General features: G+C 41.0%; 2 protein-coding genes across 2 annotated transcripts; both read left to right on the forward strand.

Moving 5' to 3' along the window:
• Positions 1-200: 200 nt before the first annotated feature.
• Positions 201-1,916, forward strand: LOC109893063 (noggin-2-like). The gene has a single exon (XM_020486072.2). The coding sequence runs from the start codon at positions 899-901 to the stop codon at positions 1,517-1,519; it is 621 nt and encodes a 206-aa protein (XP_020341661.1). The 5' UTR covers positions 201-898; the 3' UTR covers positions 1,520-1,916.
• A 7,572-nt stretch (positions 1,917-9,488) lies between these two features.
• On the forward strand, positions 9,489-20,509 carry atp6v0ca (ATPase H+ transporting V0 subunit ca). Its single transcript, XM_020486081.2, has 3 exons — positions 9,489-10,129; positions 18,527-18,710; positions 19,058-20,509. Exons 1-3 carry the CDS (start codon positions 10,057-10,059, stop codon positions 19,260-19,262), a joined length of 462 nt encoding a protein of 153 aa, XP_020341670.1. The 5' UTR covers positions 9,489-10,056; the 3' UTR covers positions 19,263-20,509.
• The last annotated feature ends 4,495 nt before the right edge of the window (positions 20,510-25,004 follow it).

Below are 25,004 nucleotides of genomic sequence, written 5' to 3' on the forward strand. Positions count from 1 at the left end.
ATTCCCCATTAACTTTCACAATATATCCCAATTGTCATGAATATACAAATATTAAACTCCGTCAATACCACCAAAACAAGGTGGTAACTATTAAGCGTTATGTCAACCTCAGGACCACTATTAAGCAAGCTCCAGAGCGCGCCGTTTGTAACCCGTCTGTGTTTAGGACCATGTAGCCGTGCGCGCTGTCAATCATAGTGAAAGTGACGGCGTTGACTGCTTGACACTTCGGAATGGGATATTTAACTTGAGAGTGGGGTCCACTTTCTACAGAAGCAGTTACTCTCCCGCCGTGGAAATGGGTGAAGGTGTCTTGGAGCTTCAGCAAAATATAAAATATAACTATAAAACAGAAGCAACTACCCTATAGGCTACAGCATTCACGACAAGACTATCCATGAATGGATTATATTCAGAAAAAGAGGTGTAATGCATCTTAATCTCGGGTGGCATCTCCTCCGGTGATAAGGATTCTGAGTTTTCTAAAGGCATGTTTGTTTAGGAGGTTTTGGATTATTTATCCTCAAAGCACCGAGAAGAGGCACAGATGAGAAGAGAAAAAAAGAAAACTCTACTGAGTTTGTGTGTGGTAGAACATTGATGGAAATCCGTTATATCCATTTAATGAACTAGGGCGCTCATGCGCTCTATGGTCAAAGGGAATGGTCTGTATTGATGTATTCAGTTTAGTGATGGTTACCGTTCTCTTCCTCACTTAGTAACTTGTCAACAAACAAAAAATACATTGGCGATTTCTGCGCTACAACTGGGACGGATATCTAATTTAAGCACACACCACCTCTCCAATCCAAATGTCAAAGTGAGACACTAATGCAGCACTTGCTCTTTTGCTGTAAGTGAAGATAATTTGCGTAAATAACAGCTCGAGCTATAGAACATGGGGATTTCTCCGGCGGCTCTGCTCTATGTCATAGCGACCATCCACCTCGGTGTCTCTCAGCATTTTTTGCGTCTGCGCCCTTCGCCCAGCGAGCATCTCCCAGTGCCCGGTCTTAAAGAGGACCCTGACCCAAAATACGACCCGAGGAAACAGGACCTGGCCGAACGGACACTGAAGAGGAAACTCGGGAGAAACTTTGACCCCGTCTTCATGTCAATCAACAGCCCCCCTGTTCTGGAGAACCGGACTGCCCTTGAAGCACAGTCCAGACTGATGGGACCTATTCCCAACCAGCTGAAACAGCTGGACCTGGTGACAGTGGGCAAGAAAGCCCGTCGGAAGTTTACACAGTGGTTGTGGGCATACACACACTGCCCCGTGGGCTATGTATGGAAGGACTTGGGCGTGAGGTTCTGGCCGCGTTACGTCAAGGAGGGACAGTGTCTGAATGAGCGCTCTTGTTCGTTCCCGGCGGGGATGTTTTGCATGCCCGACAAGTCAGTCACCAAGACATTCCTCCGCTGGTACTGCCAGGGCTTTCTCCAAAAGAAATATTGCATGTGGATACAGGTTCAATACCCCATCATATCCGAATGCAAGTGTTCCTGTGTAGAATAGGCCTATTTAACTCGGGGTAAAACTATTTCCATTCAAATTTAATTAAACCCTCATCATACAAAATCGGATTTTGTTAATTAAAAAGCTATTCAATTCACATATAAACGTGTAAACATTTAGCTACAATAGCTTACATCAAGCGTGATAGGGGCAATTTCAATTGGAATTGGAAAATGGAACATGTACATGAACGTCTTCACAAAGTTGTCTTGACAAAGTTTGGGAGTTTTTTTGTTTTTTTATGTCTGGCACGGGATGGAGAGTGTATCACGGTATAGGCTACTGTTAACAGTTTTTATTTATTTTATTTATTACCACAGCCATTGTTAGTATAAAACTATGATTATGTATAGATGTTTATATGAGTGTTTCTTTGAAGGCTAATAAAAAGTATCAATAAAAATGGTTTCGTTAAGAGGTTAATTTTGTCTTTAATTTGCCAAGAGAGTCATATTTCCATATAGGCCTGAATTGTATGACAGCGACATCTGTTAACTTTTTAAAAGCATCCAATACAATCCTTTTTACGTGCGTTTTGGCGTGAAAATGTGACATTTTATGGGCTCAATAACTTTCTGAAGTTCTAACCCAAATGGCACCATATTCCCTATATAGTGCACTTATTTTGTTCAGAGCCCTATAAAGGGAATATGGTGCCATTTGGAATATCATCACTCTTAAGAACTAAACAACCTTGTTCCTGACACGTGGAAAAACACAGCTGATTGACAAGGCTTGGAGAGGATACAGAGAAAGAGAGAGAGGGAGAGGGAGAGAGCGAGCAAATAATGAATGTGAACCGCCAATGAGGCCATGCATTGTGTAGACTAGGCACACCATTCCTGAGATGTTTCCATAATAGTCAAACATGTCTCAAACATTTCAACCCCCCCCCCCCCCCCCCCCCCCAGCTTCGGTCTGACGCAGAACATACAGTATGCATGGTACGGTTCTCGGCTGCAGAGCAAGATGCTGATAAGGCTATATCCGCGGTGTGGTTTTTATTAAATAAATAGGCTACCGGATATATTATACTATGCGACGACCTGTCAGCTACAGAGATGGAGGGAATTGGGTTAGGTAGTTTCAACAAAACACCTCTGTTACACATCCATAGCTCTGTCCCCAGCGAACCACTCAGTTTAACAAACAAAGTGTCAGGGTCAGGCTTTTGAAAATGCAGATTGTGCCTTTGGTAGCCTGACTTATATTGGCCTACTTTTATTAATGTTGATTATCTTTGGGGTTGTTAGAGATCATGATTAAATATTTTTCTCCTTAAACATTGGATTGGCCATCTGGCAATTCTTGCAAATGCCAGACGGGCTGGAACATTTTTTAGTTGGGTGGGCTGGTTGAAATTGACACACAATATTTTTGACAAAAGTGTGCCTTTTAAAGATTTTTGCGCAATTTCTCTGGTATACTAATCTACAATGAGCTTTTTGCTAATCAGTGGCCAAGATCACGGATTGTAAAAAACTGAACATTTGCCTATAAACATAGAAAGAGCATATTCGACATGATCACCTCACTGAAAAAACGTCCTATTTTTTGGGTGGCTAAAACCATGATTTGGTCAAACAGTGAAGTGCATTATCCTCATGATTCCTGTAATGAAAGTGTCAGCCTTGTCCCTGTGCCTGTGCCCTTGCTTTTCCCAGATTAGCCTTCATTATGAAAAAAGTAACTCTGAAGTTAAACATAAGCATGAACATGGCTCAGGTAGGCAGTTTGGACTGGTTCTCTGTGTGTGTAAACACATAATAGATAAACAAAGGAAACAAGTGTGTGTGTGTGTGTGTGTGGTGGGTTTGATTAGGATATAAACAGATCAAGTAAAGTAACATGATTGTCTGTGACATTGTCCCAAATGCCAAACAGTGCCAAGAGCACTGGTGAAAAGTAGTGCACTATAAAGGGAATAGGATCCCATTTTGGATATAACATGGGTGTTTTTATGGGACATAGACAGCTTAAACAGCAACTAGGCCATCTAGTGGCTAGCTAAGATGCCACTGACACTGGGTCGAACAGTTGTGTCAAGTTGGCTAGATGTTGTTTAGGTGATGGGACGACCTCCCTTTCATCTACACTGATTGAAGTGGATTGAACAAGTGGCATCAATAAGGGATCATAGCTTTCACCTGGATTCAACTGGTCAGTCTATGTCCTGGAAAGAGCAGGTTTTCTTAATGTTTTGTACACTCAGTGTGTATGAGGCACACTCACTCAGTAGACATTTGATAAGACGGATCAACAACGGAAAGTAGACAACTCAATTTCTTGAATTACCTAATATCTCGTTAAGCCCAAATGCTATTTACGTTCATGTGTGTATTGTATATAATAATACTACTTTGTAGTGACCTGAAAAATACATAAAAACATATAAAACTGTCTCTGATGTAATTTATTTAGATTTTATTTAGATGTATGTATATTTATAATGCATTTGTCTTCACAGGTTGGATAAAATGGGGCTGCTGGCAACTCTTCTCATCTTTGGTGTCTCTCATTCGATTTCTATGAACGTCACTTCTGTGTTAGAATGCGTGGACAGTCAATCACATTTGTGTTATTTATTCACTTCTAGCTGACTATTATAAACTGACTTTGAGGTTGCTTCCAGAGGTTGCTCGAGGCGCTGTTGCGCCTTCTTCACCACACTGTCTGTCTGGGTGGACCATTTCAGTTTGTCTGTGATGTGTACGCTGAGGAACTTTCCAAATTCTCCACTACTGTCCCTTCGATGTGGATAAGGGGGTGCTCCCTCTGCGGTTTCCTGAAGTCCACGATCATCTCCTTTGTTTTGTTGATGTTAAGTGAGAGGTTGTTTTCCTGCCCTCACCTCCTCCCTGTGGGCTGTCTTGTCGTTCTTGGTAATCAAGCCTACTACCGTTGCGTCGTCTGCAAACTTGATGATTGAGTTGGAGGCGTGCATGGCTACGCAGTCGTGGGTGAACAGGAAGTACAGGAGGAGGCTGAGCACGCACCCTTGTGGGGCCCCAGTGTGAGGGTCAGCGAAGTGGAGATGTTGTTTCCTGCCTTCACCACCTTGGGGGCGGGCCCGTCAAAGTCCAGGACCCAATTGCACAGGGCGGTGTTAAGACCCAGGGCCTCCAGCTTGATGATGAGCTTGGAGGGTACTATGGTGTTGAATGCTGAGCTGTAGTCAATGAACAGCATTCTTTCATAGGTATTCCTCTTGTCCAGATGGGATAGGGCAGTGTGTAGTTTGATGGCGATTGCATCGTCTGTGGACTTGTTGGGGCGGTATGCAAACTGAAGTGGGTCTAGGGTGGCCGGTAAGGTGGAGGTGATTTGATCCTTGACTAGTCTCTCAAAGCACTTCATGATGACAGAAGTGAGTGCTATGGGACAGTTGTCATTTAGTTCAGTTATCTTTGTATTCTTGGGTACAGGAACAATGGTGGCCATCTTGAAGCATTTGGGGACAGCAGACTGGTATAGGGAGCGATTGAATATGTCCGTAAACACACCAGCCAGCAGGTCTGCGCATGCTCTGAGGACGCGGCTAGGGATGCCATCTGGGCCAGCAGTCTTGCGAGAGTTAACACGTTTTACTCATGTCGGCCACGGAGAAGGAGTGGTCAAAGTCCTTTATCCGGCTCCAGTATGCTGACAATGGTGTTTGGCATGGTGGGCTGTGGAAGCTGAGACTCCTTGTGCTTATGGCGAATGGTCTTGTCTGAAAGGAATGGTCCGGTGTACAGCCAGCTGACCTTAACCATGAACTGTTTGGACCTCTTGTAGAAGATTTATTCCAACAAAGGCGTGTTGCCCTACGTCCCTTCCACAAAAAGTGTAAAATGGTAACACCACAACCATGTCTTTCCAGGAGATGTGCGGTACCAGCAAGTGTCAACCGATAGGGACCTAAGTGTTTATAAACAGACTAGTGTATTGCTTAGGGATAATGAGCGATATTGGGAGCTGCTTTTGAGAGGAAAGATCAGTCAACCAAGTGAATGGGCTAAGGGGCTGCAGAAGGTGTGAAAAGTCTTATGATGGCAGTTCTTACACAGCATAAATTGTTATGTATGGGAGATTGAGTAGAAATGGCACCTTCCAATAATTTTCATACACAACAATACATTTACTGTAGCTCAATAAGGTCAATAACAAAAGTTTCTCAATGCTTTGTTATATACCCTTTGTTGGCAATGACAGAGGTCAAACATTTTCTGTAAGTCTTCACAAGGTTTTCACACACTGTTGCTGGTATTTTGGTCCATTCCTCCATATGCAGATCTCCTCTAGAGCAGTGATGTTTTGGGGCTGTTGCTGGGCAACACGGACTTTCAACTCCCTCCAAAGATTTTCCATGGGGTTGAGATCTGGAGACTGGCTAGGCCACTCCAGGATCTTGAAATGCTTCTTACGAAGCAACTCCTTCGTTGCCCGGGCGGTGTGTTTGGGATCATTGTCATGCTGAAAGACCCAGCCACGTTTCATCTTCAATGCCCTTGCTGATGGAAGGAGGTTTTCACTCAAAATCTGACGATACATGGCCCCATTCATTCTTTCCTTTACACGGATCAGTTGTCCTGGTCCCTTTGCAGAAAAACAGCCCCAAAGCATGATGTTTCCACCCCCATGCTTCACAGTAAGTATGGTGTTCTTTGGATGCAACTCAGCATTCTTTGTCCTCCAAACACGACGAGTTGAGTTTTTACCAAAAAGTTAAATTATATTTAAAGGTACATTGTATTTAAACGTATGGCTTAAGATAAATTTACTGAAAATCCTATTGAATGAAGAGAGAAAATCGGTTGGCCAGCAAGTGGGTTTCCAGCGGTTGAATTTAATGTGTTTTTATTGAGACCTACAGTGTATTTGGAAAATATTCAGACCCCTTCACTTTTTCACCATTTTGTTATGTTACAGCTGTTGGGTTTTGGGAATGTGAAATATACTTATTCATGTCACTGATGGAGTGCTAAGGTTTAGAGGGTCTGCACCAGAAGTTAAGGGTTAGAGGAGGAAGGTATATAGTGTGTGCAACTAAGCTTGGAATGTGTTGAGTTCAGGGAAGCGATTACATGTGGCAGACATTGATAAGGGGAGACGGGTGGAGATCTTAGAAACTAACAATATCACTGAGGGATAGAGGGCAATGTATAACGTTTACATTATGTTAGGATATGTTATTGTTAGCCATCAGGGATCCTCTGGGAGGAGAAGAGACACAGTCTGGTATCAATAACCATGACAGCCTTGAGTTAGAGAGGAGTGAGCACTTTGGGGTAGAGGTCAGGTTAGATGAAGTGAGGAAGAACAGTGTCACGTTCGTGATAAAAGACGGACCAAGGCGCAGCGTGATTCGAGTTCCACGTCTTTTATTTAAGTGAAACTTCTACAAAACAATAATCCAACAACGAAATGTGAAAGTAGTGGTGTAACATGCACATACACAAAACAATATCCCACAAAGCAGGTGGGAACAGGGACACCTTAAGTATGATTCCCATTAGAGACAACGAACATCAGCTGCCTCTAATTGGGAACCATACCAAGAGCACCAACATAGAAATGAAAAGACTAGAACACCCCCTAGTCACGCCCTGACCTACAACACCATAGAGAACCAAGGGCTCTCTATGGTCAGGGCGTGAGACAGATATCACTATGGTCTAGCAACAGAGATAAATTGACTGTTCAGTTGTGGAGGAGGAGACTCAGCCTAGGAGAAAGGGTTAAATATCAGTGCTTGTGTGAAATGTCGGTCGTCTGAATTACAGCTGTATCGACCCTTTTGGGAAGAATTAAACTTGGTTAAGCTTCTCTAGTGCCCGTGAGTTATTTACTATGAAAATTAGAACCTAACATAGCCTTATTTTAAAATTGATTAAATAAAGTAAAAATAATAACTGAAATAACCTTATTTACATAAGTATTCAGACCATTTGCTATGAGACTCGAAATCGCGCCTTGTTTCCATTGATAATCCTTGAGCTGTTTCTACAACGTGATTGGAGTTCACCTGTGGTCTATTCAATTGATTGGGCATGATTTGGAAAGGTACATAACTGTCTATATACGTTCCCACATTTGACAGTGAATGAGGTCTAAGGAATTGTCAGTAGTGCTCCGAGACAGGATTGTGTCGAGGCACATATCTGGGGAAGGGTACCAAAAAATGTCTGCAGCATTGAAGGTCCCCAGAACACAGCGGCCTACATCATTCTTAAATGGAAGAAGTTTTAAACCACCAAGACTCTTCCTAGAGCTGGCCACCCGGCCAAACTGAGCAATCGGGGGAGAAGGGTCTTGGTCAGCGTGGTGACCAAGAACCCGATTATCATTCTGACAGAGCTCCAGTGTTCCTCTGTGGAGATCTGAGAACCTTCCAGAAGGACAACCATCTCTGCAGCACTCCACCAATCAGGCCTTTATGGTAGAGTGGCCAGATGGAAGCCACTCCTCAGTAAAAGGCACATGACAGCTAGCTTGGAGTTTTTCCAAAAGGAGTTTTTCCAAAAGATTCTCTGGTCTGATGAAACCAAGATTGAGCTCTTTGGCCTGAATGCCAAGTGTCACGTCTGGAGGAAACCAGGCACCGCTCATCACCTGGTCAATACCATCCCTATAGTGAAGCATGGTGGTGGCAGCATCATGCTGTGGGGTTGTTTTTAAGTGACAGCGACTGGAAGAACTTAAGAAGATATGCCGAGAAGAATGGTAGAAACTCTCCAAATACAGGTGTGCCAAGCTTGTAGCGTCACACCCAAGAAGATTCTAGGCTGTAATCGCTGCCATTTGCTTATTTGCCTCAATCACTGTACACAACCGGCGCTTATTAGGGGCTGGCTTCTATTTGAGCCAGGCATCTATTTCCTTAATGCACACAAGATTTTGCTCAATAAAATATTGAAAAGACTACCACACTGTTTATTGTGACCAGTATTGTGACATTATAACACCAAATCCATCGCATATCAGACTTACACACCCGATTTTGAGCTTCTGCACTATTCTCTCACTCTTTGCGCCTTGTATCCCTGTTGTTGCTAGGAGATCACAACAGATAGATCTCAGTATTCAACGTTTGTCTAGATGCCTTCATCTATACCATCCACGAGGGGCAACATGAGCACGTATTAATTTCTGCTTAAGAGTTAAGATTTTTATGTTTTAACAACCTTAACTTATCCTATCCCGCGGCTCAACTTACCCCATACCCAGACACCACTTGGCACAACTTGAATGAATTTGGATTATTTCCATGGATACACAGCATCCTAAAATATACTCTATGTAGATATCTTTGTTAGAGAGAATAATATATTTCCCTTGACGGAGTGATGCTGAATGTAGAAGTGTCTAAACTTACCCCACTATCCCCTACCTACTTTCATGTCACCCATAGACATGTATCCCTCAGAAGGGTCTTTCTATGGAAGCCTTCACCCTGTGCGTGCGGCTGGCCACCGAGCTGGTACAGGCAGCCGTGAGATTATCCTGTTCACCTACCGCACAGAGTACTATGACAGCCTCAACGTGTGGAGAAAGGCTGACGGCACCTACGGTCTGTGCATGAGTGAGGCCGGGCGACCAGTTCTAGGAAGGTGGTTCGTGGTTCCAAACTTCTTCATTTTGAGAATGATGGAGGCCATTGTGTTGTTGGGGACCTTGAATGCTGCAGAAATGTTAAATAAGGTATTTGTGTTTTATTTGCTCAAATGTATAAAAACATTTTTATCTTTGTGTGTAGGTTGCTGATTTAAATGTTTAAAAACAAATATATATATATTAAAATAAGGCTGTAACGTCACAAAAAAGTCAAGGGGTCTGAATATTTTCCTAAGGCACTCTGTGTCCTTCAATTGATTACTTTAAAATCACACACAGACGAAGTCGCTAATGGCAGCCTGCAGTACCTCGGTCGGCCTTGAATTTGATATACTCAATAAGACGGGGCAGCACTGAGCTAGCCTGCAACGTCACTTCCTAAAGTAGCTCAAACTGTGCATGCCGTGAATCCAAAAACTCCTCCATTTAGCAAGATGGTGACACGCTGAAGCGATACTTCGTGATCTTCAGATGCGCCACTGAGCCTTCTCATAGTAAACAATGGGGCAGGCATGAACCAGGCAGGCATGAATAGAACATAGACAGCCTTCAGCGGACCATACCACTATTACGATAAAATTAGGGATATCATCTAATTTATTTGATGATTAAATTATATACCTTTCTTGGCAACAAATTATATTGTTTTAATTCTTACGTGAACGAAATGGGCATGAAATGACACGCAGGATTTTTGGATACCCCTACATTGACATAATGGGACATGCCCAGTGGACTGATCATGTGACATTTTCCATGTCGCCATTTTCTACCGCTACACCACTGTTCCTGTGAAGAGGTGGATTCTTCGACTGTCGTCCTTGTGCTGCATGAAAGGGCCTTGCAATTGACAGGGTTGAGAATCGACAGAAACATTTACGTTTAAAAGAAAGGAAATACACGGTTGCGCGCTTTCTCTGCCAGTAGCTTTTCCTGTAAGAATGTCGTCAGAAAGCCCCGAATACTCCCCGTTCTTCGCAGTGATGGGAGCCTCTGCGGCTATGGTCTTCAGCGGTAACGTTAACTTATCACAACACCCTCGTTCAGTCATATGTCTCATATGCCTTGTTCAATCATAAAGTGTGTGTGTTTGTTTTACACTCAACCGAAATGTCTACTACTAAGGAATTTTGTGTTGAATATAGAGCGGGCATGTCAAAAAAGCCTAGAGGATGCGGTTGCATGTTAACTGATGTGAGAGACTGTGGCGGTTCTAGGGGGGGGGGGCAGTTACATTATACGTTAAAAAAAGAACAATATCAAAAATGTGTTATGTAAAAATGATTTCATACTCCACAATTAGGGGGGCCACAAGGGGGTCCAAAATTGCCTTGATTTCCATCGTAACATGTGACGTTGCCATTGACGTAACAAGCTGGCCAATTTCTATGGATACAGTTTGATGTAGGTATTTTTGTGTTAGCTAATAGTTCAATGAAGACATTCGATACATTAAATAATGACGTTTGGCGCGTGGGGTTGGGCATCATGTCGACTAGCAGCAAGATGCCTAACTTTAACTAGCTTGCTCACCTAGGCTACTCAACCACAGATAGGACAATGCGCCATATGTTTCACCGGATGTATACATCTGCAGCATACAGTTATAATTTCCTCTCACAACCGAATATGGTGATTTAAAAAAATATATATTTTAAATCAATTTTATTTAACCTGCACTTTATCAGGTAGTCAAACTTGGACCAATGTCTATTTTACAGATGAGCCCAGAATTACAGGAAATGCATATATCAATATAAATACAAAATGCATGCCGAAAGAACAGGGTCATAAAATAACACATTCATCAGTAATAAGGTCCTCAATCAGCCTTTTGAATTGCACCATAACATCAAATATTAAGAACATTTTGAGGATTGTTTCACAAATATGATCAAATCAAATTTGACAACACGTGTTGTCACCTTACAGTGAAATGCTTACTTACAAGCCCTTAACCTTTCTAGTGGAACCCCTCGACAACATTCCGCTGAAAAGGCAGTGCGTGAAATTCAAAAATATTTTTTTGAAATATGTAACTTTCACACATTAACAAGTCCAATACAGCAAATGAAAGATAAACATCTTGTTAATCTACCCATCGTGTCCGATATAAAAAATGCTTTACAGCTAAAGCACAACATATGATTATGTTAGATCACCTCCAAGTTGAAAAAACACAGCCATTTTTCCAGATAAAGATAGGAGTCACAAAAAGCAGACATATAGATAAAATGAATCACTAACCTTTGATCAGATGACACTCAAAGGACATTGTGTTACACAATACATGTATGGTTTATTCGATAATGTGCATATTTATATCCAAAAATCTGTTTACATTGGATGTTTGATTCCAAAACATCCTGTGATTTTGCAGAAATACTCATAATAAACATTGATAAAAGATACTAGTGTTATTCACAGAATTAAAGAGACTTCTCCTTAATGCAACCGCTGTGTCAGATTTTTTAAAAACTTTACGGAAAAAGCAACATCTGAGAACGGTGCTCAGAACCCAAAACAGCTAGAGGAATATCCGCCATTTTGGAATCAGCAAAGTTAGAAAAAACACCATAAATATTCACTTACCTTTGATCTTCATCAGAAGGCACTCCCAGGAATCCCAGTTTGACAAGAAATGACTGATCTGTTCCATAAAGTTCCATAATTTATGTCCAAATAGCCACTTGTTGTTAGCATGTTCAGCCCAGTAATCCATCTTCATGAGGCACAGGCACTTCATCCAGACAAACTTTTATATGCATATTCTAGCATCTTGTCCTGACAAAATAGCCCGTTTACTTTGGGAATGTTATTTTTCCAAAAATGAAAATAGTGCCCCCTAGATTCAACGGGTTAATGGATTTTGCCTTTCAGTTGTCTCGCTGAAATGTTCTTACTCTTTCAAATGACTGCACAACTTGTTGACTCCTCAATCCACACAGCAGACATTGTGGGCTAGGTTAGGAATGCTGTGTTGCATGTGTAGCGCAACATTTTACGTGGCATCATTACGTCATGTACCTACGTTATATAGGTATCCACGTCAGCCTCGACATCGGCGTTAAACTAGACATCGGGCCGATACCTATGTTGGTATATTTAGCTAATATCGGACAATTCCGATATGTTCACCAATATATCGTTCCCTAGTGGAAAGTCCCTGGCTGCTGTTAAGCTTGTGAGTCATATGACTGCGGGTGAATGACTGGTTCTGGCAAGTGGGTCAAAGCCAGTGTGAATGGGGCTTTCAAGGCAACTGGGAGCTCAAAGTTCCCAAATCATGACATCAGTAATCTTCACGTCGGAAAGTCGGAGCTCTAGAAAGATGCCAGAGTTTCTGACTTGGATGAACGTTCCAATATATATTTTTTTGAGTTCACCTTTATCTTGAGTGCTCGGAAGTCTGAGATATCAGAGTGCCACGTTCAAAACAACTGAAGACGGGCAACGTTATAAACCATCTTTGGTGTTGTTGTATATAGAGGCCTTTTTTGGTTAATGCTACAATGTTCCATCACTGACCTTGGAAAATAAAGTGTTGTAGATTTACATTTGAATCATTTAGCAGACACTTTTATCCAGAGCGACTTACGGTAGAGTGCATACATTTTTGTACTTTTCACAAAGTCTGCTGCCTCAGTGTCTAGATATTTTTGTCAGATGTTACTATGGAATACTGAAGTATAATTACAAGCATTTCATATGTGTCAAAGGCTTTTTTTGACAATTACATGAAGTTGATGCAAAGAGTCAATATTTGCAGTGTAGACCCCTCTTTTTCAAGACCTCTGCAGTCTGCCCTGGCATGCTGTCAATTAACTTCTGGGCCACATCCTGACTGATGGTAGCCCATTCTCGCATAATCAATGCTTGCAGTTTGTCAGAATTTGTGGGTTTTTGTTTGTCTACCTGCCTCTTGAGGATTGACCACAAGTTCTCAATGGGATTAAGGTCTGGGAAGTTTCCTGGCCATGGACCCAAAATATCGATGTTTTGTTCCCCAAGCCACTTAGTTATAGTTTTTGCCTTATGGCAAGGTGCTCCATCATGCTGGAAAATGCATTGTTCGTCACCAAACTGTTCCTGGATGGTTGGGAGAAGTTGCTCTCGGAGGATGTGTTGGTACCATTCTTTATTCATGGCTGTGTTCTTAGGACAAAATTGTGAGTGAGCCCACTCCCTTGGCTGAGAAGCAACCCCACACATGAATGGTCTCAGGATGCTTTACTGTTAGCATGACACAGGACAAATGGTAGCGCTCACCTTGTCTTCTCCGGACAAGATTTTTGCCGGATGCCCCTATTCAATCGGAAAGGGGATTCATCAGAGAAAATGACTTTACCCCAGTCCTCAGCAGTCCAATCCCTGTACCTTTTGCAGAAATATCAGTCTATCCCTGATGTTTTTCCTGGAGAGAAGTGGCTTATTTGCTGCCCTTCTTGACACCAGGCCATCCTCCAAAAGTCTTCGCCTCACTGTGCGTGCAGATTAGAGGTCGGCCGATTATGATTTTAACGCCGATACAGATTATTGGAGGGCCAAAAAAGCCGATACCGATTGATCAGCCTATTTTTATTTAAAAAATGTGTAATAATGACAATTACAACAATACTGAATTAATACTTATTTGAACTTAATATAAAACTAATATAAAAATAAATTTAACCTCAAATAAATAATGAAACCTGTTCAATTTGATTTAAATCATGCAAAAACAAAGTGTTGGAAGTAATATGTGCCAATAAAATATGTGCCATGTAAAATAGCTAACGTTTCAGTTCCTTGCTCAGAACATGAGAACATATGAAAGTTGGTGGTTCCTTTTAACATGAGACTTCAATATTCCAAGGTAAGAGGTTTTAGGTTGTCGTTAATATGGTATTTATAGGACTATTTCTCTCTATACCATTTGTATTTCATATACCTTTGACTATTGGATGTTCTTATAGGCACTATAGTATTGCCAGTGTAACAGTATAGCTTCCGTCCCTCTCCTCGCTCCTCCCTGGGCTCGAACCAGCAACACAACGACAACAGCCACCATCGAAGCAGCGTTACCCATGCAGAGCAAGGGGAACAAATACTAGAAGGCTCAGAGCGAGTGATGTTTGAAACGCTATTAGCGCACGCGAACTAGCTAGCCATTTCACTTCGGTTACACCAGCCTCATCTCGGGAGTTGATAGGCTTGAAGTCATAAACAGTGCAATGCTTGACGCACAATGAAGAGCTGCTTGCAAAACGCACGAAAGTGCTGTTTGAATGAATGTTTACACGCCTGCTTCTGCCTACCACCGCTCAGTTTGATACTTAGATACTTGTATGCTTAGTCAGATTATATATGCAACGCAGGACACGCTAGATAATATCTAGTAATATCATCAACCATGTGTCGTTAACTGGTGATTATAATAGTTTTTTATAAGATAAGTTTAATGCTAGCTAGCAACTTACCTTGGCTTACTGCATTCGCGTAACAGGCGAATGCAGTAAGAATGCAGTAATTATTTCCTTGTGGAGTGCAACGAGAGAGAGGCAGGTCATTATTGCGCTGGACTAGTTAACTGTAAGGTTGCAAGGTTGCAAGGTTGGATCCCCCGAGCTGACAAGGTGAACATCTGTCGTTCTGCCCCTGAACGAGGCAGTTAACCTTCCGTTCCTAGGCCGTCATTGAAAATAAGAATGTGTTCTTAACTGACTTGCCTTGTTAAATAAAAGGTGTAAAAAATCGGGCAACTCTGTGTCCAAAAATACCGATTTCCGATTGTTATGAAAACTTGAAATCGGCCCTAATTAATCGGCCATTCCAATTAATCGGTCGAACTCTAATGTGAAGAGCTGAGTTGAAAGATTCATTTTTAGAAGCGTTGCACACAGGCATAAAAGTTCATCTAATTTGCTTAAAACAAAACTCTTCTGAAGGGAGACTTTGTCCTTTTGTGGCTATTTACACGGAACAAAAATATAAATGCAACGTGCAATGTGTTTGTCCCATGTTTCATGAGCTGAAATACAAGATCCCAGAAATGTTCCATATTCACAAAAAGCTTGTTTCTCTCAAAGTTTGGGCACAAATGTGTTTGTCATTTAGAAGTCTTTGCTAGGTAAAGCCCTGCTTTATCTCAGCTTATTTGTCACCATAGCACGCGCTCCAGCAGGTATATTTCACTGGTCATCCCCAAAGCCAACACTTCCTTTGGCCACCTTTCCTTCCAGTTCTCTGCTGCCAATGACTGGAACAAATTGCAAAGATCACTGAAGCTCAAGAGTCATATGTCCCTCTCTAACTTTAAGCATCAGCTGTCAGAGCAGCTCACTGATCACTGTACCTGTATACAGCCAATCTGTAAATAGCACACCCAACTACCTCGTCCCCATATTATTACTTACCCTCTTGCTCTTTTGCACCCCAGTATCTCTACTTGCAGATCATCATCTGCACATCTATCATTTATCTATTTTTTAAATCCCCAATTTCGTGATATCCAATTACAATCTTGTCTCATTGCTGCAACTCCCTAACGGGCTCGGGAGAGGCAAAGGTCGAGTCATACGTCCTCCGAAATATGACCCGCCAAACTGCGCTAATTAACAGCCGCCAGCTTAACCTGGAAGCCAGCTGCACCAATGTGTCGGAGGAAACACTGTTCAATTGATGACTGAAGTCAGGCTGCATGCGCCTGGCCCGCCACAAGGAGTAGCTAGAGCACGATGAGCCAAGTAAAGTCTCCACTAACCTGAACGATGCTGGGCCAATTGTGCGCCTCACTATGGGACTCCCGGTCATGACCGGTTGTGACACTGCCTGGGTAAAAACCCGGGCCTATAGTGGCGCTTCAGGCAGTGCCACTCGGAAGGCCACTGAGGAGTATTTCTGTCTGTAATAAAGCACATTTGTGGGGGAAAACTCATTCTGACTGGCTGGTCCTGGCTCCCAAGTGGGTGGGCCTATGCCCTCTGAGGCGCCCCTGCCCAGTCATGTGAAATCTGTATATTAGAGCTTAATGAATTCATATCAATTGACTGATTTCCTTCTATGGACTGTAACTCAGTAAAATCTTTGAAGTTGTTACGTTTATTTTTGTTCGGTTTACCTCTTTCCCATGCCTCTTACGACGATGCTCCTTTTTAAAATGTTTTTCCTTAAATCCTCGCTGAAAGAACGGATCAGGTGAAAGCCATCCTAATGATGAGCTGAATTGTTTACTTGTCAAGTCTTTGGCAATCAGTACAGTTGAAGGGGAGAAAAGGACTGATTTTTAAGCTTTTAACCTGACAAAGATGTTGGTCCCCAATTGGGGATCAGCCCCCCCACCGTCAGCTGGAACGGTGGCGCACGGAATGCAAAAATATTCTTAGAAATATTTAACCTCCACACATTAACAAGTCCAATAGCTCAAATGAAAGATAAACAACTTGTTTATCTAGCCAGCAAGTCAGATTTCTAAAATGTTTTACGGCGAAAACATAGCACATATTTATGTCAAACCACCACCGAAGACACACCGAAGACACAGCTAATTTCCATAGCCAAATTGAACAAAATATGCAATCACCAAACGCAGGATTAAAAGAAAAATAATTTCACTAACCTTTTGAAATCTTCATCAGATGACAGTAATATAACATGTTACACAGTACATTTATGTTTTTTTCAATAATATGCTATAAATATCCATAAATCTCTGTTTACAATGACGCCATGTTAAAAAAAATGCTACTCAAATGTCCGGAGAAATGACGATTGCGTCAGCGGATGCCGTCAGCTAACATGGAATACACAACATAAACTTGGACTAAATATGCATGTTCTACATATATATAGAAAGATACACTTCTTCTAAATGCAATCGCTGTGTTAAATTTATTTTTAACGTTACAGATTTCGTTCACTAAGCTATAATATGAGTCGGCGCTCAGAAATTAGCATTTGGCTCCTCTATCTCGGAGTCCACAGAAACCCAAATTTAACACAAATATTCCCTTACCTTTGCTGTTCTTCCATCAGAAGACCTGGAAGGGTTTATACTTACCAAAAACAGCTTTAGTTTTGAAGTCTGTGTCTTTCGGTTATCAAACACGACATATTTCGGTTGAAATGCAGCCAAAAAGTAAAGTTACACCAAAACGTCGAAATTACATATTATATGTCGACTAAACTTGTCAAACTATGTTCAGAACACAGCGTTAACATGTTATATAGCTTCACAGCAATTCTCAGGACGAAGAGAAACACACGCATCGTTTAATCAATCTTGGAAGAAAGACAATCACCGGAGCAGAAAGCGCATGAGAGTAACCTGTTTTCTCGCGTGACCGAAAGGTTTCGGCCTGCCGAAAGACTCGTGAGCGCGATTCACACAATGAGAAGCCCCAATGAAAGCGGACACCGCGCTGAAGGCACATAAACTGTTCCCAGGACTGTAGGTGCTTGGGAAGGGTGGGGGCGATGACGTCAAAGTTGGGCCAACTTTTATGATGACAAGAGAGAGTTTGGGAGAATGAGTGCCCTGAGAGTTCTGCTTTACTTACAGACATAATTTAAACGGTTTTAGAAGCTTTAGAGTTTTCTATTCAATAATAATTTTTCATTGCATATATTAGCAATTTTTTACAGATTTTTTTTCTGTTTACTATGGGCACGCAATCACCCCAAAGGGGGCAGCAATCAGCCCTATCCCCATCAGGTTTTAAGGTAGCCATATAGGCTCTCAAGAATTTGGGAACCTTTGCAATCACAGATGGGTGTGAGCCTCAGAGTTAAATGGATAGTTTGGGATGTTGGCAAGGAAGCCCTTTGTCTACTTCCCCAAAGTCAGATGAACTTGTGGATACCATTTTTATGTCTCTGCATTCAGTTTGAAGGTAGTTGTTAACTAGCGTTAGACTTAACATTAGTTACCAATTATACTATGGGAACAGTCATTGCACTAACGCTAGTTAGCATTGGCTCGCGACTGTACCTATAACTTCCTTCATACTGGATGCAGAGACGTATAAAAATGGTATCCACATGTAAATCTGACTCTGAGGAAGTAAAGGGCTTTGCCTAAATCCCAAACTATCCCTTTAAATGCACACAAACTCATGAAACCATTGTGATGGGCATTACCATTGTGCTAATGCATTTGTTGATCTATTGAGTTTTCCTCATAGATTTCAGTTCTTCCTAGAGCTACGAAGCATTTAAAGGGAGGCTTACCTGTGACAAACAGGCTTTGATCAATAAGCTCACACTGTACTGTCAACTCAATTGCTTTTAATACCCCCACGCTCTATAACAATCTAAACTCTGGTTCTCATGACTTTTTTTGTTGTTCGTGTTTCAAGTGTGTTCTGTTGACCAACTAGGATGGTCTTGGAATTCTGTGTTTTTGAAATTCGAAATTCTCCTTCTCTCCTCCAGCATTGGGGGCGGCCTATGGCACGGCTAAGAGCGGAACGGGCATCGCTGCCATGTCGGTGATGCGGCCGGAGCTCATCATGAAGTCCATCATTCCCGTGGTCATGGCGGGTATCATCGCCATCTACGGGCTGGTGGTGGCGGTGCTCATCGCCAACAACATTTCAGAGAAAGTCACCCTCTACAAGTAAGAGCTCAGACATTGCAGATGCTAGTTACCCATTCTCAAGTCTACCGCTAGGCACTGCGTGTCTGAAACGATCTGATTGGTAGTAATGTGGTATTGGCTCCACTTCATAGTGGTGGATTTTTCACTCGTTTTTTTTTTAGAAGTGTTTTAGTGATGTACTACATCTGTAAACTGATGGTCTGCCATCTCTTTGGGATGCTATGACTGCATTTGTTTTGAATAAATCTTCCTCTCTTTCCCTCCCCATCTCTTTCTCCATCTCTCCCAACCACCCATCTTTCCATCCCTCCTCACTTTTTCTACCCTCTCTCCATCTTTCTCTATCCCTCACCTCTCTCCTGTAGGAGTTTCCTCCACCTGGGTGCTGGGCTGAGCGTGGGGCTGAGTGGGCTGGCGGCTGGTTTCGCCATCGGCATTGTGGGCGATGCAGGTGTTCGGGGCACGGCCCAGCAGCCCAGGCTCTTCGTGGGCATGATCCTCATCCTGATCTTTGCAGAGGTCCTGGGGCTCTACGGTCTTATTGTGGCTCTCATCCTCTCCACAAAATAGAGAGAGCAAAGTCCATCTGTCCGTCTGTGTACGTCGAGTCAACACTACGTCATTCATTCCATATATAAACATCTAAGAAATAAAGAACAAATTGGAGAGCATGCCTTTACGCCTGGTTCCAAATCGACTCCCTTTAGCCACTTCTTTCCTAGTGACACTACTGAGTCCTTTGTAGATCTAATAGGTTTGAATAAGTGTTAGCAATATGGTAAAGCCACAAACCTACCTACATTGCTTATTCATGCCTGTCAGATCTACGAGGGAGGCATCTTGAGGTGTTAAGGGCTGTGTCCCAAATGGCACCATATTCTCTACGTAGTGCACTATTGACCAGAGTTATATGGGCTATAGTGCACTGGTCAAAAGTAGTCCACTCAATAGGGAATAGGGTACGATTTGGGACACGGCGTGGGGTTGATTTGAGATTGGGCGTGAAGCGAAAAGCGTCTCCTATTCCAGTCGTATCTCTCTTCCTGTACAGTCGTCCTTGAGTCCACTAGCCAAACCTTTGTAAATGTAGTGACGCTTTCGTGCGTGCTTGAGTATTGGTTTACCTCCTTCCTCCCAATTTCCTCTCATTTATGTGTCTGCTAAATGGCTTTCATTATTATTGTTCCTTTGTTTGTTTTTTCTTTTAATGTCTGAAGAACGGACTGTTGGACAAATCATTTTATTTTTCTGGGGACCATTTTCACATTAAAGGACCTAACTAATACAAGGACATGGAAAACTATTTTTTTGGTTTGGTTGTTTTTTTCACAAATTATTTATGAAGATTTTGAAATGTTAATTAAACTGTTTTATCGAGTTCCCAATGAGATGGAGAGGTGTGCGTGTATATATATCTCTATCTAATAAATATCTGTATAGCTAGATTAATTGCACTGTGGGTAATTGTTCTAAGGGCTTTGAATTCCTCTGGATGCATGTATCCAGTGGAGACTGTCTCTGATGTGCAGATGTTGGAGTGGGACTTAGCTGTTTATGGTGGCTGGCATGTAAAAGTGTGTGTGTGTCTGTCAACTCTTAAGACATCATTCTCATTTGTACTGTTGACCTGTAGTACTGGGGTGTAATCAATATTCCAAATGAAAACTAGACATTCTATTGGACAGATTCAGATAGGTCCCCGTTTGATTCGTAAATTGTTTCCATTGCAAGATGTAATGAGTAAACCCCAGCCATGTGGTTGCAGTTGCTCACTGGCGGGCCTCATCTGTCTAATATCCAATTAAATCTCAACCACATCTTTTGTTGCATTATTTAATGATTTTCTGAAACAATGTCAGAATGGAAGAATAGCTCTATCCATTTGCACTTTATCCATTCTGTTCTCGTACTCAACCTGGAAGCAGCACAGGGTTAATTACGTTCACCATCTTCACATCTATACAACTGCTCAATAGTTGGAGGGGAAAAAATCTCACGTCACGGCAGTTGCATGACAATAGAAGTGTCTAATCATTGGTGCGGCTAGGGTTTGACAATGTATTTTATGTCAGTGTCCTGAAAGTAAATCATGATCGTGAAAGACAGAACAATGAGCCAGAAATTGCACCGGATGTATAAATATGAAGCATTTCCGCTCACTACTAAACGTGGTAATGAGAAGGTGTAGCGAGATGGATTTTGGCCGAAATTCTTCACATTTTCTCATTGATGAAACATTTGATCTCCATACAGTTTTCTGTTTCCAAAACTAAAATATGTAAGAGTGGACTGCGTTTTGCAGGCTTGACCATTTTCAAGTTTCCAAAAATTGGTTTAGGAGTGCAAAGGCGAATCGAGTTGCTGCAACACGCGCACTTCAGAGTGGGCGTCCCCTAACGGAAAAAAATTGAAATACATGCTAGAATGCGCCAGTAGGATTTCACTAGCTGATGCTTGGCTCTGCCCATCTCTTTGCTTGTTTCGCTCACTCGGATCCATTTATTCCCATTGGACACGACAGGCTCTGGTCTATCTTGACGTAGCTATAAAAAAAATCTTAGGTATGAAGTTGGGCAGAAACAGAAAGGGCTTGTGAAGAAAAATGTTATTGCAAGAACTGGGAGCTCTTTAAATTTGAGGTGTCCAAATACCTTAGAAAATATGGTAGTAATCTTGCTAAGACCAGAAGAGCTGAGGAGGAAAAGGTGATCATTAAGATAACTTCCCTTTCTCAGAGGTCCCCAGCTGACCTCTCGGGGAGGAGAAGCTGGAACTAATTGAGTTACAAAATAAACTGGATAATATATAGAAATTAAAAGCAGACGGAGCCTTTATTAGATTGAGGAAAAAATGGATTGAGGAGGGAGAACAGAATTCATCCTATTTCTTTAGACTTGAGAAATTTCACTCTAAAAATAACACTATCCATAAATTAAACATTGATGGTGTTATTACAGATTACCAAAAATGAATCTCTAAATACTGTAGCAATTTTTACAGAAAATTGTATAGCTCTACTTACTGTCAGGAATCCACAGATATGTTTTTTTTTAAACTCACTGAATAATGTTCACTCTATCAGTGATATAGAATCTTAACAGTGTGATGAACTCATCAAAGTTGAAGAGATTATAGAGTCTATCAAACATCTAAAGAAAAATAAATCACCAGGTGTTGATGGAATTACATCAGAATTTTACAAATTATTTTCTTAACAAGGTGCTCCCTTCCTATTTGAAGTCTTTTTTAGAGAGTATTAAAAACAATGCTCTCCCTCCTACAATGAGCCAGGGGTTAATAACACTGATACCTAAGCATAAAAAAGAAGTGCTGCTCATCGATAACTGCCGTCCAATTGTCTTTTAATAATGACTATAAGATTACTACTTGCAACAATAATTAAAGTGCTGGATGCAATCATTGATGAAACACAGTCTGGCTTCATGAGGAACAGACATATTTTTAACAATGTCAGACTAGTATTAGACATACTTGACTACTCAGACCTAATAACTGAGGATAGCTTCATATTATTTTTAGATTTTTATAAAGCATTTCACACAGTAGAGCATCAGTTTCTCTTCCACTCCTTTGAGAGACTTGGCTTTGGGGATTTTTTCTGTAAGGCTATTAAGACTCTATGCAAATGGTAACAGCTCTATCAAATTGAAATATGGCACCTCACCTAGATTTGAGTTAAAGAGAGGAATTAGGCAAGGTTGTCCTATCTCTCTGTACCGGTATTTACTAATCACCCAACTTCTTGCAAATTCTTTAAATAATAGTCCTGTAGAGGGTATTTCCATAGCTGGTAAAGAAATTACTATAAGCCATGGCTGATGATACTACACTTTTTCTGAAAGACGCTAACCAAATTCCCATATCGATCAATGTGATACAATCCTTTTCCAAAGCGTCTGGTCTATATTTTAAAATTAATAAATGTGAACTCTTAGCTGTCAAAGATTGTGTGACACCTTCATATTATGGTATTCCAGTAAAAGAAGAACTTACATATTTAGGCATAACCATTACAAAGGATCAAAAGTCTAGAGGCTTACTAAATTTGAACCCTCTTATTAAAAATACCCAGAAGAAGCTAAATCAATGGCTACAGAGGGACTTATCTTTAAAAGGTAGAGTCCTAATAACCAAGGCTGGAGGTATCTCTAGACTAACATATGGTGCTCTATCTTTATATCTTGACAGTAAAATAAGCAAGGAGATAGACCAGATGCTTTTCAACTTACTTTGGAGAAACGGTACCCATTACATTAGGAAAACTGTTGTAATGAACACTTATGAGAATGGTGGACTGAATTTTCTGGACTTTACTACTTTAAATAATAGTTTTAAGATCAATTGGATAAAACAATTCCAAAGAAGACCCACTTCTATCTGGAATTTCATTCCTCATCATGTCTTCTATACTTTTGGTGGCCTTAACTTCATGTTGTTTTGCAGTTATAATATTGACAAGATTCCAGGGAAACGTTCTGCTTTTCATCGGCAGGTTTTCTTGTCATGGTCCTTAATTTATAAACACCTTTTTTCTCCACACAGATATTATATATGGAATAATCTGGATATATTGTATAAAAATACTTATTTGTTTTTAAAATATTGGTTCCGAAATAATATCCTATTGGTGAGCCAACTGGTAAATGCAGAGGGTCTTTTACTCAGTTATAAGGAATTCTTATCACTTTACATGGTACCTGTAACACCTAAACATTTTGCAATTGTTTTAGACGCCATTCCCTCAGGTGTTGCTCTGTTATTCAGGAACGTGTCAAGACCTGACCCTCAGAGCCTACCTTCTATTGACCCTGTTGACTCATCCGTAGGAAAGATTTGTTTCTCTTTTGGTCCATTCAACAACAGACCATGTTATGTCATGCCGTATTGGAATGGATTTATCGATAATATCTGTTGGAAAAAAGTTTGGATATTGCCACACACATACCTACTTGTTAACAAAATTAAGGAAGTTTCCTTTAAAATTATTCATAAATATTATCCTGCCAACCACTATATGAAGAAGTTTAAGGAAAACATAAACTCAAATTGCTCCTTTTGTAATGAAGAAACAGTGTTGCATCTTTTTTTGGCATTGTATTCACGTAAGAAAACTGTGGCAAGACATCAGTAGATTTATAATTGAACACATTTATGAAGATTTGACACTATTGTGGAAAGATGTACTGCTTGGATTCTTGACATACGATAGAAATAAGCTGAAACATTTTTATGTAATTAATTTAATTATTCTTTTGGCCAAATTTTATATACACAAATATAAATTTACAAACAAAAAAACACATTTTCTTACCCTACAAAAATAAATTGAACTGCATTTTAAGACAGTTAAATACTCTCCAAAAAAAAAAAGCTGTTAGAATTGTAAGTGTATGTATGTCCCTTAAGGTCCTTGTGTAATTGTAATGTGATATTGTACCCCCTAGCTCGATTGTTTATAATCTATATATACTTGTGTTCCCTCATGTACTTTCTGTATTGATTTGTTGTTTATAAAAAAAGTTTAAAAAAATAAAAGTTGGGCAGAGACTGCTTCTCCAATAGAAATCCCGGATCACACTTGTAGGGATGTCGTGGCGACGTTGGCATTCGGTCTAAGGCTTCGAACACACCGACTGTGTAGTTCCATCACTGCAGCATAACATTTTGCGCAGCTAGGCAACTATACTGATGCAAGTACCTTTTGCAAATGGTCGCATGCAGTTGGACACATGGAGGAGAGAATCATTTTCGCAGTATCCTCAAAACCGTGTCTTTTTGACACAACTGCTGACAGCTACAGGGACATAAACACAAAAAATGCTACTTGGAGACAAGTGTCCACGATAGTAGGATTGCCAGGTCAGTTTAGTTGTGAGCTTGTGCTAGATGTGGCTAGTTAGCGTTAGCTAGCTAACTAACCTAGCCAATGAGGTGTGTGTGAAAGAAATAGTCAAATAAATTATACTAGTTACTACCCTTTAACTTTCCCAAATAATCATGTTTGAAAGAGTGTGAGTGTGTATGTCAGATAAATAGTAATATAAATGGTAGATAGTACTGTACCCTGATAATTTGGTCAGATAACCGTGTGTGTGTCTATGTGTACAGTAGGTGACATGTCCATGATAGCTACAGTGCCTTGCGAAAGTATTCGGCCCCCTTGAACTTTGCGACCTTTTGCCACATTTCAGGCTTCAAAGATAAAGATATAAAACTGTATTTTTTTGTGAAGAATCAACAACAAGTGGGACACAATCATGAAGTGGAACGACATTTATTGGATATTTCTAA

The sequence above is a fragment of the Oncorhynchus kisutch genome, linkage group LG6 (genome assembly GCF_002021735.2).
Source record: "Oncorhynchus kisutch isolate 150728-3 linkage group LG6, Okis_V2, whole genome shotgun sequence".
Classification (NCBI taxonomy): domain Eukaryota; kingdom Metazoa; phylum Chordata; class Actinopteri; order Salmoniformes; family Salmonidae; genus Oncorhynchus; species Oncorhynchus kisutch.

Bases quoted from the DNA above. Each gene is read 5' to 3' on its own strand.
- LOC109893063 (XM_020486072.2), top strand. From the start codon at position 899: ATGGGGATTTCTCCGGCGGCTCTGCTCTATGTCATAGCGACCATCCAC.
- atp6v0ca (XM_020486081.2), top strand. From the start codon at position 10,057: ATGTCGTCAGAAAGCCCCGAATACTCCCCGTTCTTCGCAGTGATGGGA. The intron at 10,130-18,526 runs GTAACGTTAACT...TCTCTCCTCCAG, and splicing joins TGCGGCTATGGTCTTCAGCG to CATTGGGGGCGGCCTATGGC. The intron at 18,711-19,057 runs GTAAGAGCTCAG...TCTCTCCTGTAG, and splicing joins GAGAAAGTCACCCTCTACAA to GAGTTTCCTCCACCTGGGTG.